The sequence below is a fragment of the Alosa sapidissima genome, chromosome 15 (genome assembly GCF_018492685.1).
Source record: "Alosa sapidissima isolate fAloSap1 chromosome 15, fAloSap1.pri, whole genome shotgun sequence".
Taxonomy (NCBI): domain Eukaryota; kingdom Metazoa; phylum Chordata; class Actinopteri; order Clupeiformes; family Clupeidae; genus Alosa; species Alosa sapidissima.
In genome coordinates this window covers 22,899,495-22,914,791 of record NC_055971.1, presented here as the reverse complement: position 1 = coordinate 22,914,791, position 15,297 = coordinate 22,899,495, and the positions used below count along the sequence as shown (strand labels likewise).

Genomic DNA, 15,297 nt, shown 5'->3' with positions numbered 1-15,297 from the left:
TATTTTATACTGTTTTTCACTTTTCACCCTTTCTTTGTGCTTCTCTATCCAAGTAGTACCTCTCCACAAAGTGAATCTAAAACCCTCCAAAATCTCCTGATTCCACCAGAAATGTATCATTGGGAAACACTTTCTTATATTCTTGTACAGTTGTTGGCCTTGTCTTATAATAAATCCTTCAGGGTTGACTGACTGGCCATATGACATTTTGTTCAAATGGAACTGATGGTGACCTGACAGCATTCTAATGAAATATCTTGGGCTTTGCGTCAGACAAAACAATCATCTCACAGATATTGTCCACTGTGACATTGAGTACGTCTGCCATAGGGCAGGACAGGATTGCTTCTGCCATTGTGTCTTTTAGTAGCCTACGGCTTGGCATTGGGATGCACGTTGCCTGGTGTCAGTAGCCTGAGGTTATGCCTGTGGATATGAGTGCCATTTAGACCACCAGACCTGTTAAGGGATAGCTGGCTGTACATCTGCAGCAGGTGTCAGTAGCCTGAGGCTAGACCTGTTGATATGCTTGCTGAGAAGGAATACATAAAGGTCATGCGAGTGTGGTGTGTGTGTGTGTGTGTGTGTGTGTGTGTGTGTGTGTGTGTGTGTGTGTGTGTGTGTGTGTGTGTGTGTGTGTGTGCGTGTGTGAGTGTGTGTGAGTGTGTGTGTTTGTGTGTGTGTGTGAAAGAGGGGGAGAGAGTGTGTGTTTGTGTGAGTGTGAGTGTACCTGCTGTGGGGCTACGGCACATGATGAGAGGGGTGCTTGACGTCTGGCTGTCCACACTCAGGGATGGGCTGAAGACTGAGGAGGCTGTGGATGGATGACTGCTCTGAGGGATGACGATAAAGACAGAGAGAGGAAGAGAGAGTGAGTGAGTGAGTGAGTGAGTGAGTGAGGGGGGGGGGCAGAGAGGGGGAAAGAGAGAAAAGGCAGAGAGAGGGAGAGATACGAGAGACATGAAAGCAAGAGATGGAGATGGACAGATAGAGGGAGGGGTGGGATCGAAGAGTGAGATAGAGTGAGCGACATGAAAGAGAGAGAGAGAGAGAGCGAGAAGCCTGTCAAACCTGCTTCCGTAACCCACACTACCTCTTATTACATCTAATTATCATTAGCGACATCATTACCCATAGATGTTTCTTTCTTTATTAACGTTGTCAGCTGACACTTAACATAATTACCGCTGAATAAATGGCCTCAATAGCAGCCGCTCCAGCTGGACATGCAACTGGTCGTGCTCTTAGCTGGAGCACCGCTGTCAGTCTAATTAATTCCACATCATTAACGCCAATTCTGTGCAAATGCAAATGAGTGGGACTCATACTGCTCTTTTAAAAAAAGCTTACAGTACCACGAAAGCACCCCCTCTCCCCCATTCTTAAGCTTCCTGGTGTGCTAGGGATGTCTGGGATGCCCCAGTGCTCATCCTGGAGTTCTATCCATTCCAAAAACTGCTTATGACTTAGTGCTAATATGCCTGATAACGCAAAAGAAGCATTTGAGAATTAGGCCTCGGTTTGACTTTAAGATCCGGGACAGTAAATCTGCAGAAAGAAGATTTAATGCTCACTGTGGAGCGAAGTCTTTGCAATGCCAATAAATCTGACTTTAAAAATTATGATATAATAGGTCAGCCACCACCATCGTAAATACTATTAAATACTAATTGTGTCTCTATAGCAGCATTGTGTCTATAAATCCTACTTAAAAGCAGCTTCCCTGCAGCTTAGCACAGGTGGCTCTCCCTGCAGTCCCAGTGTCCTTCTAAAGCACACTAACATATTTTTCTTATGGACCCTTTCAAGAGAGTTCCATTATCAGCATCATAGTTGGCCCCACAAGGCTTCCGTTTTAACATTCTATATGTTATCTTAATGCAGAGGAAGTAGATTGGGAACCAAATAGAACGTTCAAGCATTGTTTTTGTTTTTATTGTTGAAAGGGTCCATAGGAGAAGATAGATGGAAGGGGTATTAAAGTTGGTAAGAAATAAAAACGTTTAAATCTGTCAAAATCTGTCTTGAATCTGTCTGTGATTTGGGCTAGGGTCAATGACTTGTAAGTGTTGACTACTAAATGGACATCGCTGTCAGTTCCATAATATTGGGTGATTGGGCAGTTCTTCCTCCAGCTGATCTGAACTGCACTCCATGGTGGGGGATGCACACTAGGCCCTTTGGGTCTCTCCATGACATACACATCTCAGAGATTGATTCTGTTCTACTACGTATCTACTAATACGGATACTACTGATCTTTGCTATTGGCAGACTGGTAACTCATTGTCAAACTATTTAATTTATGCCATTTAAGAACGATTAAATCAACCTAGCTACTCCACTTTACACCGACTTTGACAGCATTGTCCAAAAGCATTGTTTATCCACCACCACTGTGGCAACCATGCAAAGGGAGAGCCCTCAACATCATGCCCTCTCTATCTAGCACCTCTGAAAATGAGCAACTGTAAAAAACTGGTGGTAATAGTGGTGTGTGTGTTTGTATGTATGTGTGTTTGTGTTTGTGTGTGTGTGTGTGTGTGTGTGTGTGTTTTTGTATGTGTGTGTGTGTGTGTGTGTGAGAGTGTGTGTGTGTATGTGTATACAGTATGTGTGTGTGTATGTGTGTGTGAGTGTGTGTATGTGTATATGTGTGTGTGTGTGAGTGTGTGTGTGTGTGCGTGTGTGCGTGTGTGTGTGTGCATGGGGGGTGGAGGCCTCACCGCGTCCAGCTCCTCCAGGGCCTCGCCCTCCCCGGTGGTGCTGCTGAAGCTGCTGGTGCTGGAGGAGGAGCGTGAGATGTTGGCCCTGCTGCTGCCCTCCTTCAGCTTCATGAAGGGCCTGGTGGGGGAGCACCACACACACACACACACGCATTACAACACCACACACACCACACGCATAACAACACCACAAACACCACATGCATTACAACACCACACACACCACACGCATTACAACACCACACACATTACAACACCGCACTACAACACCCAACGTTTCATAGATATAAAAATCAAAATATAATATTGGCCTACTGATCAACGACACACTAACCCTTGATCAATATTGAGCTTTCTTTGTTAAATATTATGCATTCAGTGTGTGTTCACTATGTATACTAGTGTATTTCATTCTATGTGTGCATATTATATTTTATGACATTTATTGCATATCACATCTAACTCCCTATACACAACACCATGTACTGTACAAGCCAGGCAATAACACACATGCCTAATAATGAGTTATATAAGAGCCTGGTTGAGAGGACAATGCAATATTTTCATGCACCTTATTTATCAATTGATCAATAGCATGTAAATCAAGAGGATTAAAGGGAAACTTGGCAGGATTTCCCCCTCTGCTGGAGAAATTGTGCATTATGCTATTTCAAACTAGCCTGGCTAGCGCCACCACTTCTCAATGAGACGTGGTCTGGGAACCAAACGTTCATTTTCTTGTATTTGAAAAAAATGCCCAGATCCGTTTATTGGGTGCCACGGATGTCTATCAAATGTGTCTGTGCATAGCTCATCATCGTCTTGCTTTCCCCCCTGTTCTGTGATTGGTTCCCTATCTCAGGCGAAAATTTGCTCCATGGTCTCCAGGCTGCCTTAGCAGAGTGAATCAAATCGCGCTCAAGGCAGCATGGGAACACCCAGGCTAATTTCAAACTGTGGGAAAAGGTAACGATAAAGCACATGGATTTGTTTACAAGCTAGCGAACGGTTAGCATAAGTTTGGCAGAACTATGTGGATGTTACAAGGTAAGAAACACGATTTAAAACGAGTTTCTTGTTTCTCACTTCTCTTTCCAGGACGGTAAGTCTCAATGTTGCAAGGTTGGTTTTCCGCCTGGGGACGCTAGGCGCAGCGGGGAAAGTCACCATTTTCACCGGAACAGGTCATTTAACCATCCGAATGATTTGTAAACGGGTTTATTACGTTTAAATAGTTGCCAAGTTCCCCTTTAAGAGGATAATGAGGTAATTAACACTTGCAAATGTGGAGCTGCGAGATGGCAGGCCATTACCTCTCCTTGTTTGGACAGATCTCTGGGGAGCTCGGATTGGACGATGTCTCTGACCTCCCCTCTTGTGTGTGTGAGCACACCTCTGACATCTTTGGGTCACTGTGGACAACACAAGTCACTGTCAGCAACACTATGATGTGCATCGCCTGAAAAAGTCCCCATTTGTATGTGCATGTTACTACACAATAGACACACAACCCTGGTGCAACCCTGGTTTGCAAGTAGCACTGCTAGGCAACCTTGTGCACTGAAACAGCATGCCTGATTTTATGCCATATTTGGCCTGATGTTGAACTGTGAAAAAATATCTTACCTTCTCATACATCTTGACTGTATGAGCTATTGCCTGGATTAAAAGGGGTTTCAAAGCTTTTCAGGCTTTGTCAGGGTTAAAGCTATCCCTCAAAGCTAAGCTTCCATTAAACACAAGCTTCATTTTTCACTTTCTGTAGTCTTGTCTGACTAGTCTGCATGAACAAATGACATCTATACTAAGCAAACATCACAGCAATATTTCTTCTGAAGGAGCCTCCCTGATGGTTTATTAGTGTGACCACACAACAACCTCAAAGTCTAAATTAAAACCATGCGATGGAGTGGCCTGCTACGGTATATGGACGTATACTGTACATTTGCACACCTTGAACAAGAGTATGGCATGGAATGATGATGGAATTAAAAATGGATGAGTGTAAGCAGTGGTGTTTTGCGGGCGTCTCCAGTGTGAGTGGTCAGGACAGGGCAGACCTGCGGAAGTGGCTGGCCGGGCTGTCGGTGCTGGAGTGGAGCCGGGGGAAGAGACCCGAGCGGCGCTTCACCGGGCTTTTCAGGGGAGACTTGGCTGAGAGGACAGGGGGCTAAAATACACACACATGCATGCATTTGCAGACACAGACACAGACACAGACACACACACACACAGACACACACACACACACACACACAGAGGAAATGGAACACAGGAAGAGTGGCTTGTTACAGGGGGGGCAGCCCATTAATATCACTCATCTTCCCTACATATCCTGTTCGAGATATGACCCTCCTGCATGTGGACTTCTCAATGACTCATTTCAGTTCAATAAGCAGGAAAAGGGTGGCCTGGATATATCAATATGTCACCATGTTGGGAACATAAAGTGAACTGGAGTTAGAGTTGCATACATTTATACATACGATAAGTGTGTTATCAAAAAAATATTGAGGGAAATGAATAAGACAAAAGTTCCTGTTATTACAAAGAGCAGTCCATACAGGCCACAGCTACTTCTAGTTCAAAACGAACTCTAACTCTGACTCTAACACACACACACACACAAACACTCTCCCTCTCTCTCTCTCTCTCTCTCTCACCGTGAAGGTGCTCTTGGTGCACTCTGTGTTGCTCTGTGGGAGTCCACCTCCACTGAGGCTGGCTGGGACGCCCCCTCCGACCCCCGGGCTCCTGTGCCGATGGGCCCCCACCATCGTCTCCATGGAGTGACTGCGCACACGCATGGCCCTCTGACAGGAGAGAGGGAACGGCAGGAGAGAGGGAACGGCAGGACGGATGGGTGGGAAAAGGAGACAGAGGAAAGGGGGAGTAGAGGGAAAAAAAGTAATGGAATTATTTGTAAATTGAGACTGAAATTAAAACAGAAGATTAAAACAGAAGACTCCGATGCCCGAAGGGGAAGCCTGCCAGTGGTGCATGAAATCACTACTGTGAGGCAATCATGGCTGAAATGACACAGGATAAATGCTAGTTTCCCTTGTGTGTGACTGATTGTGGAAACACCTTGGATGTCAAAAGCCCTTTATTATCAGCTGTGATGAATTATTGCATTCACTAAGATATTATTCCATTAGTAAAGACTGAGAGCGTGAAGCATACAATGCCACTTGCAATTTCCACTCATAGCCAACAGAGGGCACCATGGGCCTTGTTTTAATGCTTCCGCGTTAGACATTCAGATTGTACAAGATCATTTCGTCTCACATGTTCATGAGGAGAAGAATTGACAGTGACAATAATGCTCATATTATGATTTATTGTGGGGCATTTTGTCACCAATAGGTTATCCAAATCAAATACACTTTTATTCTCTACAAACTGACAAAATAGTAAAAAAAAATAGTAAAAAAAAAATACACTCGTAATGCACAATCCCATCAGCTCTTGTACAAAAATATTAGAGGAACGGAAATAAAACCCAACAAAACAAACACATAAACAAACTTAAGAAATGAAGTGCAAGAGTCTAATCTTCCAAAAGACAAAAGTGTTATTTAAGCAATGCGTGTTGTCATAGCAGTTGGGATAAGTAGTAGACAGTCATGGCAGTAGCACAGATCAGCACAGCGCAACCAGTCGACGTAACGGCGACGCTGACAACACTGCTCCACACTGCCTGTAAAAACAAAAATTGTCAGAAGAGGTTTGTGTGTCTGTATGTGTCTGTCTCTATATCTGTGTGTGTGTGTCTGTCTATCTGTGTGTGTGTGTGTGTGTGTGTGTGTATGTGTTTGTATGTGTGTGTGTTTTTCTGAGGGTGGAGATAGACATCATGGAGGGAGTCATGTTGGATCAGCATTAGCTCAGGGAAACCTTGTGTGTGTGTGTGTGTGTGTGTGTGTGTGTGTGTGTGTGTGTGTGTGTGTGTGTGTGTGTGTGTGTATGTGCGTGTGTATATGTGTGACAGAGTGGTTAAGACTGCAGGCATCAGGAGGCTGCTGTTGTGACTGCTGTCTATCTGAGTGACTGAGGCGAAGCTCTGAGACAGGGGACTGGAGGAGGCCTGGGCAGGAGGCAGGAGGCAGGTGGCAGGTGGGGGTCTCACCTTAAAGGACTCCAGCAGGCCGCCGTGGCCTCCGTTCTCCAGCTTGTCCTCATCTCCAGCCGAGCCCAGTCCCAGCGTGGCCTGGGTCTGCCTGTGCAGCTCGTCGTGGAGGTTGTCCAAGAGTGCTGCCCGTGTGCGACCCTGCCATTTACACAAGCACACACACACATGCACGCACGCACACACACACACACACACACACACACACACACACACACACGCGCACACACACACGCACACACACACACACACACACACGCGCGCGCACACACACACGCACACACACGCACACACACACACACACACACACACATGTATAAGTAAAGAGATTAACATAAACCACACACACAAACACACACACCAAAAAAAACACACCTTTTAAGTTTGTTTTTCAACAGAGATCAGAGGTTCTCATTCTCACCTCCAGCTTGGCAAACTTGTCAGATTTATAGCAGGCGTTCTCCGCATTCATCAGTTTAGTCAGCAGGAAGTCGCGAAACTCAGGCCCCTGGAGGTGACAATTCCCACAGCGTCAGACATAAAGTCAGACAGAAAATCTCCTGAAAAACCTCTGCGCCATTCGCTCGCTCAATAACACAGCGCAGCCCAGCCCATCAGGGGAGCCTCACCTTTTTGAACACGGCAGGGTTGGGGAGAGGGGGGCCAAACGCGGGCACGTCCTCCCTCGCCGTGACTGACACCTGCGAGGGGAGAAAGGGGTTGGGTTGGCAGGCGGGACTGCTGAGCGACTAAGGAGATGCTTCTATTCTGTGCCAGTGGCTGGATGAACCCGTTGTAATCCTATTGCATAACAATACAAAGCTCTTAACTTCCTCTCCATAGGTTTGGAGTGGGCCCAGGGGAAGCTTATCATAAATAGAGGCATGTGTTTATGTGTGAGTGTGTATGTGTGTGTGAGTGTGTGTGTGCAGCAATAGCAATATGTGTAGGTGGGTGCATGTTTTATGTATTGCGGCTAGTGCTCTGCATGGTTGTGGTTTATCTGTGCATGTTTGTCTGAGTATCCAAATAGTACTGGTTGTTGTTGTTGTTGTTGTTGTGCATGCATGCGTGTGAATGAGTGATCCTATCAGAGTGCCATCGTTACCTTGTAGGTGGTGTGATCAGTGCAGGGGTTTTCCACTTGGACCAGTACATAGGCATGGAGGAAGTTGGAGGCAATCATATCGGGGACAAAGGGAGTAGCATCCTCCTGGAAGACCGTCGCCACGATGTCATTCCCAATATGCCTCTTCCTCTGGAGCTGCACAGAGAGAGAGAGAGTGAGAGAGAGAGAGAGAGTGAGAGAGAGAGAGAAAGAAAGAAAGAAAGAAAGAAAGAAAGAAAGAAAGAGAGAGAGAGCAGTGTGAGAGATGGCCAGAATACTGACACTATGAGTAAGCAGACTGGCAAAGAGAGGAGAGGATGAACTGTAGGTGTTCAGCGAAGTCCTTGATGGCCGTGTTGGACATAATCACATTATGAGGAGGCACTGTGTGTGTGGACAAGAGAGAAGGGTTATGCCAGGCCATGTTCCAGCACGCTGCTGAAGCATGTTAAGGGAGGCATCTGAAGAGCCAATAGAGATATAAGGAGAGTGTACAGGTTCAGAACAGGGCATACTGTCTGGCAGCTCTGAAATGCTTCACTGATAACGAGAAACACTTTTACAGACAGTTTATTTCTCAGCAGCATTGTGTGTGTGTGTGTGTGTGTGTGTGTGTGTGTGTGTGTGTGTGTGTGTGTGTGTGTGCATAGGCGTGCATACATAGACACTTGGTGCTAAAGCACTAGGAAGTTTGCCCTTTATCAACGAAAATGCCCTTTTGAAACTTGTTTTTTTTATTATTAATATTATTAAGATTTTTACTGAGGTCGGTTTTGAAATGATCTTTTGAAAACCTGAGCCATTAAAAACGACTGAAACAATGCCCCGAAATGAGCCACCTCCTTGCGCACACCCGACCAGCCTATCTCTCTTCCTTTGTCACGTGAGCTCGTGCGGTCGCGCGCAGGGCACGCCAGATGCGCAGCACCATAGCAGTTCAGTAAGCATCTTCAAATTGCAAATTTATGTGTTAAGAAGAACGTTTTCTGTTGTATATGTTTTGTTAGGCAACATGTATTAACACATTCAATTGTGACAGAAGAAACGGGAAGTTCCCCATTACCTGTGAAAAATGCCCATCTGCATTCATGTAATGACAACAGTCAGTAGCCCACTATAACTCCTTCTCGTACTGTTTGGTCTCTTTATTGTCTCTTTATTTTATTAAGTAAAATCGTACAGTTTGCCCTCTAAGCCCAACGTGTAATCATTTTGTTGTGCAGTAAAATGTCTCATACAGCATCAAACAACTAAGCATTTTTAGCCGACTGGTCACCTGATAAAGTTTTACGCTGTAGCCCAAGTCAATGACAGATAACGTGAGGACGACCACATAGGCTACAAATAATTTCGGTAGAGTTTGCAATTGCAAATCTATGTGTTAAGATGAACGTTTTCTGTTGTATAGGTTTTGTTAGGCAACATAAATTAACACATTTTGGTCTCTTTATTGTCTTAATTGTATATTGATTTACTAATTGCAGCACAAGTCAAATTTCATTCAACATGTGCGTGTAATTTTTCTTTATAATTAAGTGTTCCACGTGCGCTAAAAAGTGCCCCCCCCCCCCCCCCCCCCCTGAGCACCTGCCCCCCAAAATGTCTGTGCACGCCACTGTGTGTGTGTGTGTGTGTGTCTTTGTGTCTGTGTCTTTGTGTGTGTGTTTGTGTGCGCACGTGTGTGTGTGTGTGTGTGTGTGTGTGTGTGTGTGTGTGTGTGTGTTCTCTTTCCTGTTCCAGTACCTGTTGGACATCTCCCTCTGTGAAGGGCAGCTTTGTGGAGACGTGGAACATGATTTCCCTCTGGCGAAAGGTTGTGTACACTGACTGCGTTCCTGTCTGACCGTGAGACACATCCAGCCCACCACGGAACCTGTGAAAAGACAGAGAGCATGATGTTTCATTTCATATACAATACTAGCCTGTTTTTTTTCAAATTTGCTAACAGGTTAGTTAAAAATACACCATATATAGATGAATAAATGTAAATAAATTAAATCATTGGGCTTTTATTTGTCATCTGACAAGCACTTAAGCAATAAAACAGCATTATAACTCCTGCACATCATTTTAGTTAGTCAGTAGTTTACTTAGTCTTCTCCCTTGAACTAACAGTGGTTTTTAAGGCATTTGAATCTAACCCTTTGAAATCCTGGAGCTCGATGGTGTCTCCCATGATGCCAAGGAACTCGGTGAAGGCCGGCGTCTCCTCGTTGTTGCCAAACAGCTCTTCCTCTGAAGTCTGGGGCAGAAAAACAGTGAAGGGTTGGGAGTGGGGAGGAATGAAACACTGTGTTAGTGGACGATAAGCCTCTTCCTCATTCTCTGTAGCAGAGCAAACACGCTCAGCCATGCTGCTGGTGATATCGCTGCTGCGCTCACATTTAGCTTTTATGATATTTGACTACACGGCAAACTGGCGTTTAGTGTTTGCTAGATCAGTTTCCACAGTGCACACGACGAGGATGCACACGACGGCCCATTCCCCATTAAGACACACCCACACTCACCTGGCCGAACTTCTGGTAGATGACACCGAACTTGAAGGTGTTGTTGACCTCGTGTTCGTCGTAGCTTACAATCAGCTGCGACCCCTGGAGGATGCCAAAACAAGATGGAGGGGAGGGGATGAGAAAGAAGGACAGGATTGAAAACACGCTCATGAAAAAAGATGGGCAGAGGAGTAGCATATGTGCCTCAGCAGCGCTCCATAATTCAGAGGGCCCTTCTCCCGTTCCTCCACGGATCAGAGAGCAGCATGGCCCGGGGAGAGAGAGAGAGAGATGGGGCCCATTTGGAAAGAAGCTGAGACTACCAGCTGAGAGAGGGAGAGAGAAAGAGAGAGAGAGAGGGAGGGAGAGAGAGGAGAGAAAGGGAGGGAGAGAAAGAAAGAAAGAGAGGGAGAGAGAGAGATGATAGGGAGAGAGAGAGAAAGAGAGAGAGGAGAGAAAGGAAGAGAGGAGAGAAAGGGGGAGAGAGAAAGAAAGAGAGGGAAAGAGAAGGAAGGAGAAAAAGGGAGAAAGCGAAAGAAAGAAAGAGAGAAAGAGAGAGAGAGCACCATAGCAGATGGGCTTGAGCAACATCCCCCAGAGCGAACACACAAACCTGACCCCGTAATCCAAATGGACTCCGAGGGGATCTGAGGTGACTGGAAATAGAGCAGTAAAAGCAGCCATGGAGGACAAGAACCAGACAGTGTTATACCAGCAGCAGGTCTAGCCACAGCACATCAGCTATTCATACTGGTCTTTGTGATGGAGGGAGTGAGGGAGAGAGAGAAAGAGAGAGTAATAGACTCACCCTGGGGTAGAGGACTGGATTGAACTTCAGGCCGGTGACATCCTCACAGAGCAGCTGAAACACACAGGCACAGGTCAGATGAAGTCACACCTTAATGCTCTAAATAGAACTCCCTCAGTTTGGTTGTCAGTGGTGTGTCAGGGTGAATTGATCTGGCATGCTGGAGGGGCAGACCTTGGCTATCTGTGGCACACTAGGTAGTTGTGTTAGCCCAGCAAGGGAGATCCTGTCGTGGAGCGTCTTCGTCTTTGACCTGTAAGGACAACACACACACACACACACACACACACACACTTAATGCACTTGGGGATGGAGTTCCACACACCTTTATGGGTCCGAGCACTCAACATGCAGACTATGTGCAGCGAGACCCTGAAGGCCCTTGGCCTCGGGATGGAGGGCTAATGGAGTTGGGGGATCTGGAGGTGATCATGAGCCCAGTCCTACCTCAGAATGATGCGCAGGAACTCCTGACCCTCAGCCTCCTCGTGTTTCAGGGACATTATGAGGTTGCCAACACTGCTAGCTGTGCAGTAGTAGTTTAGGTGCTCCTACAGGAAGGAGGGATGAAGGGAGAGAGCAAGAGAGAGAGAGAGAGCAAAATTAAAAGAAAAATGGACAGGCAGGAGGAGAAGAATGAGTCATATCCTATTTTAGTTTCTTCTCTAGCTAATAGTCTAGGGCTCTGTACAGCAGGGGAAGCCTGACGTTCCATCACAGTGATCATGACAGTGGAGGAGTCATGTACTGCTCACTGTGAGTGTGCACCACCCTTTTAGTCACCCTCTCCGCCTGGGCATTGGAACAGCTGGCCAAGGACGGCTCAGGAAGTCTGGCTGAAGTGAATACACCACGGCCAGCAACACAGACAGACTTTTAATGACGGGAGCAACAGAATCCCCTGAATGTTTACCCATTAAAAAAAGGAGAAAATGGGGATATTTATTTAAGAGTGGGCATTTTTATGGGGGGAAAAAACAACCCCTCAAATGTCTTGTGTTTTCAAGCATGTTGGAAATGAGACTGACAAAAGCCTAATTGGTGACTCCAGTGCATCGTGACTGTATCCTCAGCTCTCATTATTCCTGACTGAGGGACTGAGACGGACACCTCAGCTCACAGTGGCTCACCCTGCCCAGGAAGTGCTTGCGGTAGGCCCGCGCCATGCTGTTGCACTCCAGCCGGTAGCCGAAGCCGCCACCGGGGCTCATGCCCTCCCAGTCGTCCTCCTCGCAGAAGCTGCTGTCCGACGAGGTGGGGGTGCCCACGGGGGCCTCGGCGTCCTCGATCCAGTAGCCCCCAAACTGGGGGAGGATGACCTGCGGGTAGGGGCCGCCCTTCTCCAGAACCTGTGGATGGGACAGATGGATGGGTGGATGGATGGATGAGTGGGTGTTGGAGAGGTTAAGGGGTCCTGTGTTGAATGTGGATGAGGTGGCATACGTTTCTAAATGTGAGCAGTGTCAGTGTCAATCAGCAGAGCAAACAGGTCGAACAAATAAAACCACTCGTGAAAAGGGCAGCATTGTGTAGTTACTGCAAATAAACCTTGAACTTGTTATTGGGTCCTTGCGACAGCTGATGCATTTACTGTGTGACCAACTGTGTATGTATGTGTGTGTGTGTGTGTGCACGTGACTCACATCTTCTATCCGGGGGTAGGGGATGTAGTCATCCTGTTGAGAGAGAAAGCGAGAGATGATGCTGAATACTGATGTGTGAACAGACAACTAATACATCAATGAGCTCAGCCAAAACTACCGCCATGACAGGAATGAATGGCATAAATCAGTAGGTGGTCACGGTACAAATCACGAACAAGGATGACGACACCAAGCGCACCAAGTCTGAACAAACAGGGTATGAAATCTTGCCAACCCCTAGTCCGACCCATAAAAAGCGCTTCTTTATTTTCGGAAAGATAATACTTCCATCTGCAGTTTAGCGAGACCTCGAGGCGGGTTTCATGAGCCTACGCTGGGTATTATGCTATAGAGAGTAAAATCAAATCTCCATCTCATAAAAAAAGCGCTTCACGGGGAGTGAGCCAGAGGTTAGCAGAGGTGAACAATCACGGTAATTTGTCATGGAAGGAAGCAGGACGGGGAAAAAAAAAATAGGAGGGTGGATAGACAGGGGGGGGGGGGGGGGCATTCAGCGGCACAACCAAAGGGGAACAGCTACACTGAAACAGGGAAAAGGGACACAGCAGTTGCGCGAACTAGCCTTCAGCCACTGCTGTGAGGAACGTGACTGGACATAGCATTCCGCACCTTATGCCTCTGGGTCGGTTTAGTCTCCTCGGCCATGGGGATCTGGTCCCAGCGGACAGCGTGTCAAAGAAGAAGAAGAGGAGGAGGTGGTGGAGGAGGAGGAGGAGGAGGTCAGTGTTAAATAAAATATTCCCGCAGGAGAAAACTGATGCAAAGATGACTCGTGTGAGCGACTCGGACCTGCTCACATGGTAACAAGCTCTATTTGTATGCTCATGGGAGTATGGATTTTCTGTTGACACATCCTGAATTGCACAATAAGTGGTGCCAGGCTGGACTGAAGTGTTTGTGGAAGAAAAACCCTTTAGTACACATTAGATAAAATTGGGATGGGTGGTTTAAAAATAAATATGGGTGTAGTAGCCTAGTGCTTGGCTACCTACTGTACTGTATAGCTCACAAAGCTCTAATGTTATAGCCAATTATATGAACCCACCAATCATACAAGTAGGACTGAGGACAAGAAGGACTCCTAACTCTTGTAGACAGTTGGAGTAAGTGTGAGTCAGTATGTCTGAATAAGTCGGTTATTAGTTAGGAGCATCTTGGAGCAGAGTGTCTGTGTGCTGCTGCGTCTCTAGGGTACTTAAGTGCCACCGCCTGATCCCAGCAGGCCCTCCACTCGATACACCCCCAAGACACTTAGCTCTCTGATCATCCATTTGAAAACAGTGCAAGAGTCTTTCAAGCGTGTGTCTTCCATTGATAGAGGGAGGGAGACAGAGAGAGAAAGAGAGAGAGACAGAAAGATGTGCTGGTCAATGTGAGCGTCGTAAAGAACATAGGATGAGACAGCCGCCACCACAGTGTCCTTGCACAGACTAAAGCAGCCATTGGCACATATTGATCCGTTTCCACGGTTCCTCCTAATGTTTCCCACTAAACCCATGTGGAGCATTAGGCAGAGTGACAGTCAGTGCCCCTCCCCTCCCTTATATCGCCTACTCACAGAGACCTGCTGGAGCTCGACACGCACAGAAATCTATGCACTCCAAATGGAGCGTTCTTTCAACCCTACTGGGCAATTATTCAATCAAGGCCACAGATTGAAGCCTGTGGTCCCAGGTTTCAGAGAGAGAGAGAGAGAGAGAGAGAGAGAGAGAGAGAGAGAGAGAGAGAGAGAGAGAGAAAGAGAGAGAAAGAAAGAAAGAGAGAGAGAGAGAGAAACATTTCAGGGACGCGAAACTGAAGGACAAAATAATTATTCCCTCTGCGGGTTTCAGAAGGGCGCTTGATTAAAAAATGTGCAGAAATAGCCAAAACACAGAGTATGAAGCTAAGACATATGGCCAAGGTCTGCAGGGCAAACACACCACTGGGAGAACAGTCAGCCTTACCTGCATCCTCTCCAGCATGTCGAAGAACTCTGCCGACTGAAACAGAAAGAGAGAGAGAGATGATGAGTTTAACAGTCGAATACAACACCTCATAAGGTCAGGATATTTTGTATTATGAAAAAACTGCAATCATTAGTTATAATGAAGGGAAATGCCAAATAATGTTTAAACATTGTAAATGTAATGTGAAGGATGGGACACCTGATTCGATACTTGCAATTATAAACAAAGCAAATCAATCTCGAAAACATTTTTTTTAATTTAGGCAAGGTTATTGCTGTGGTTTAAAAAAAAAAAGATGATTAAAGATGTTTTATGGTTTTATGAAAGGCCAAACAATAATATCCTGTTGCTGCTCAATGTTTATCAATGTTCAATATTGCTCAAATAAATTGCCCAAAGTCTTGTGTGTAATTAGCCAATAG

The 15,297-nt window shown here is 46.2% G+C and overlaps 1 protein-coding gene across 17 annotated transcripts in view; it reads right to left on the bottom strand.

The window, feature by feature from the left end:
- Positions 1-15,297, bottom strand: part of rap1gap2a (RAP1 GTPase activating protein 2a) — a 73,999-nt gene that overhangs the window by 2,782 nt on the left and 55,920 nt on the right. For 8 of the 17 annotated variants that reach the window (XM_042063605.1, XM_042063603.1, XM_042063612.1 and 5 more), the window contains 19 exons: positions 14,873-14,908; positions 13,536-13,577; positions 12,906-12,938; positions 12,393-12,611; positions 11,710-11,813; positions 11,437-11,515; positions 11,263-11,316; positions 10,473-10,556; positions 10,104-10,204; positions 9,706-9,835; positions 7,963-8,118; positions 7,484-7,555; positions 7,276-7,362; positions 6,855-6,995; positions 5,389-5,538; positions 4,786-4,895; positions 4,039-4,137; positions 2,726-2,843; positions 731-833 (listed from right to left, as the gene is read on the bottom strand). In XM_042063605.1, the coding sequence (XP_041919539.1) occupies positions 731-833; positions 2,726-2,843; positions 4,039-4,137; positions 4,786-4,895; positions 5,389-5,538; positions 6,855-6,995; positions 7,276-7,362; positions 7,484-7,555; positions 7,963-8,118; positions 9,706-9,835; positions 10,104-10,204; positions 10,473-10,556; positions 11,263-11,316; positions 11,437-11,515; positions 11,710-11,813; positions 12,393-12,611; positions 12,906-12,938; positions 13,536-13,577; positions 14,873-14,908 (1,918 nt within the window). Of the gene's footprint in view, positions 1-730; positions 834-2,725; positions 2,844-4,038; positions 4,138-4,678; positions 4,896-5,388; positions 5,539-6,854; positions 6,996-7,275; positions 7,363-7,483; positions 7,556-7,962; positions 8,119-9,705; positions 9,836-10,103; positions 10,205-10,472; positions 10,557-11,262; positions 11,317-11,436; positions 11,516-11,709; positions 11,814-12,392; positions 12,612-12,905; positions 12,939-13,535; positions 13,578-14,872; positions 14,909-15,268 lie in introns of those variants that run through there. The other 9 variants (XM_042063604.1, XM_042063616.1, XM_042063614.1 and 6 more) reach the window with 5 other exon arrangements.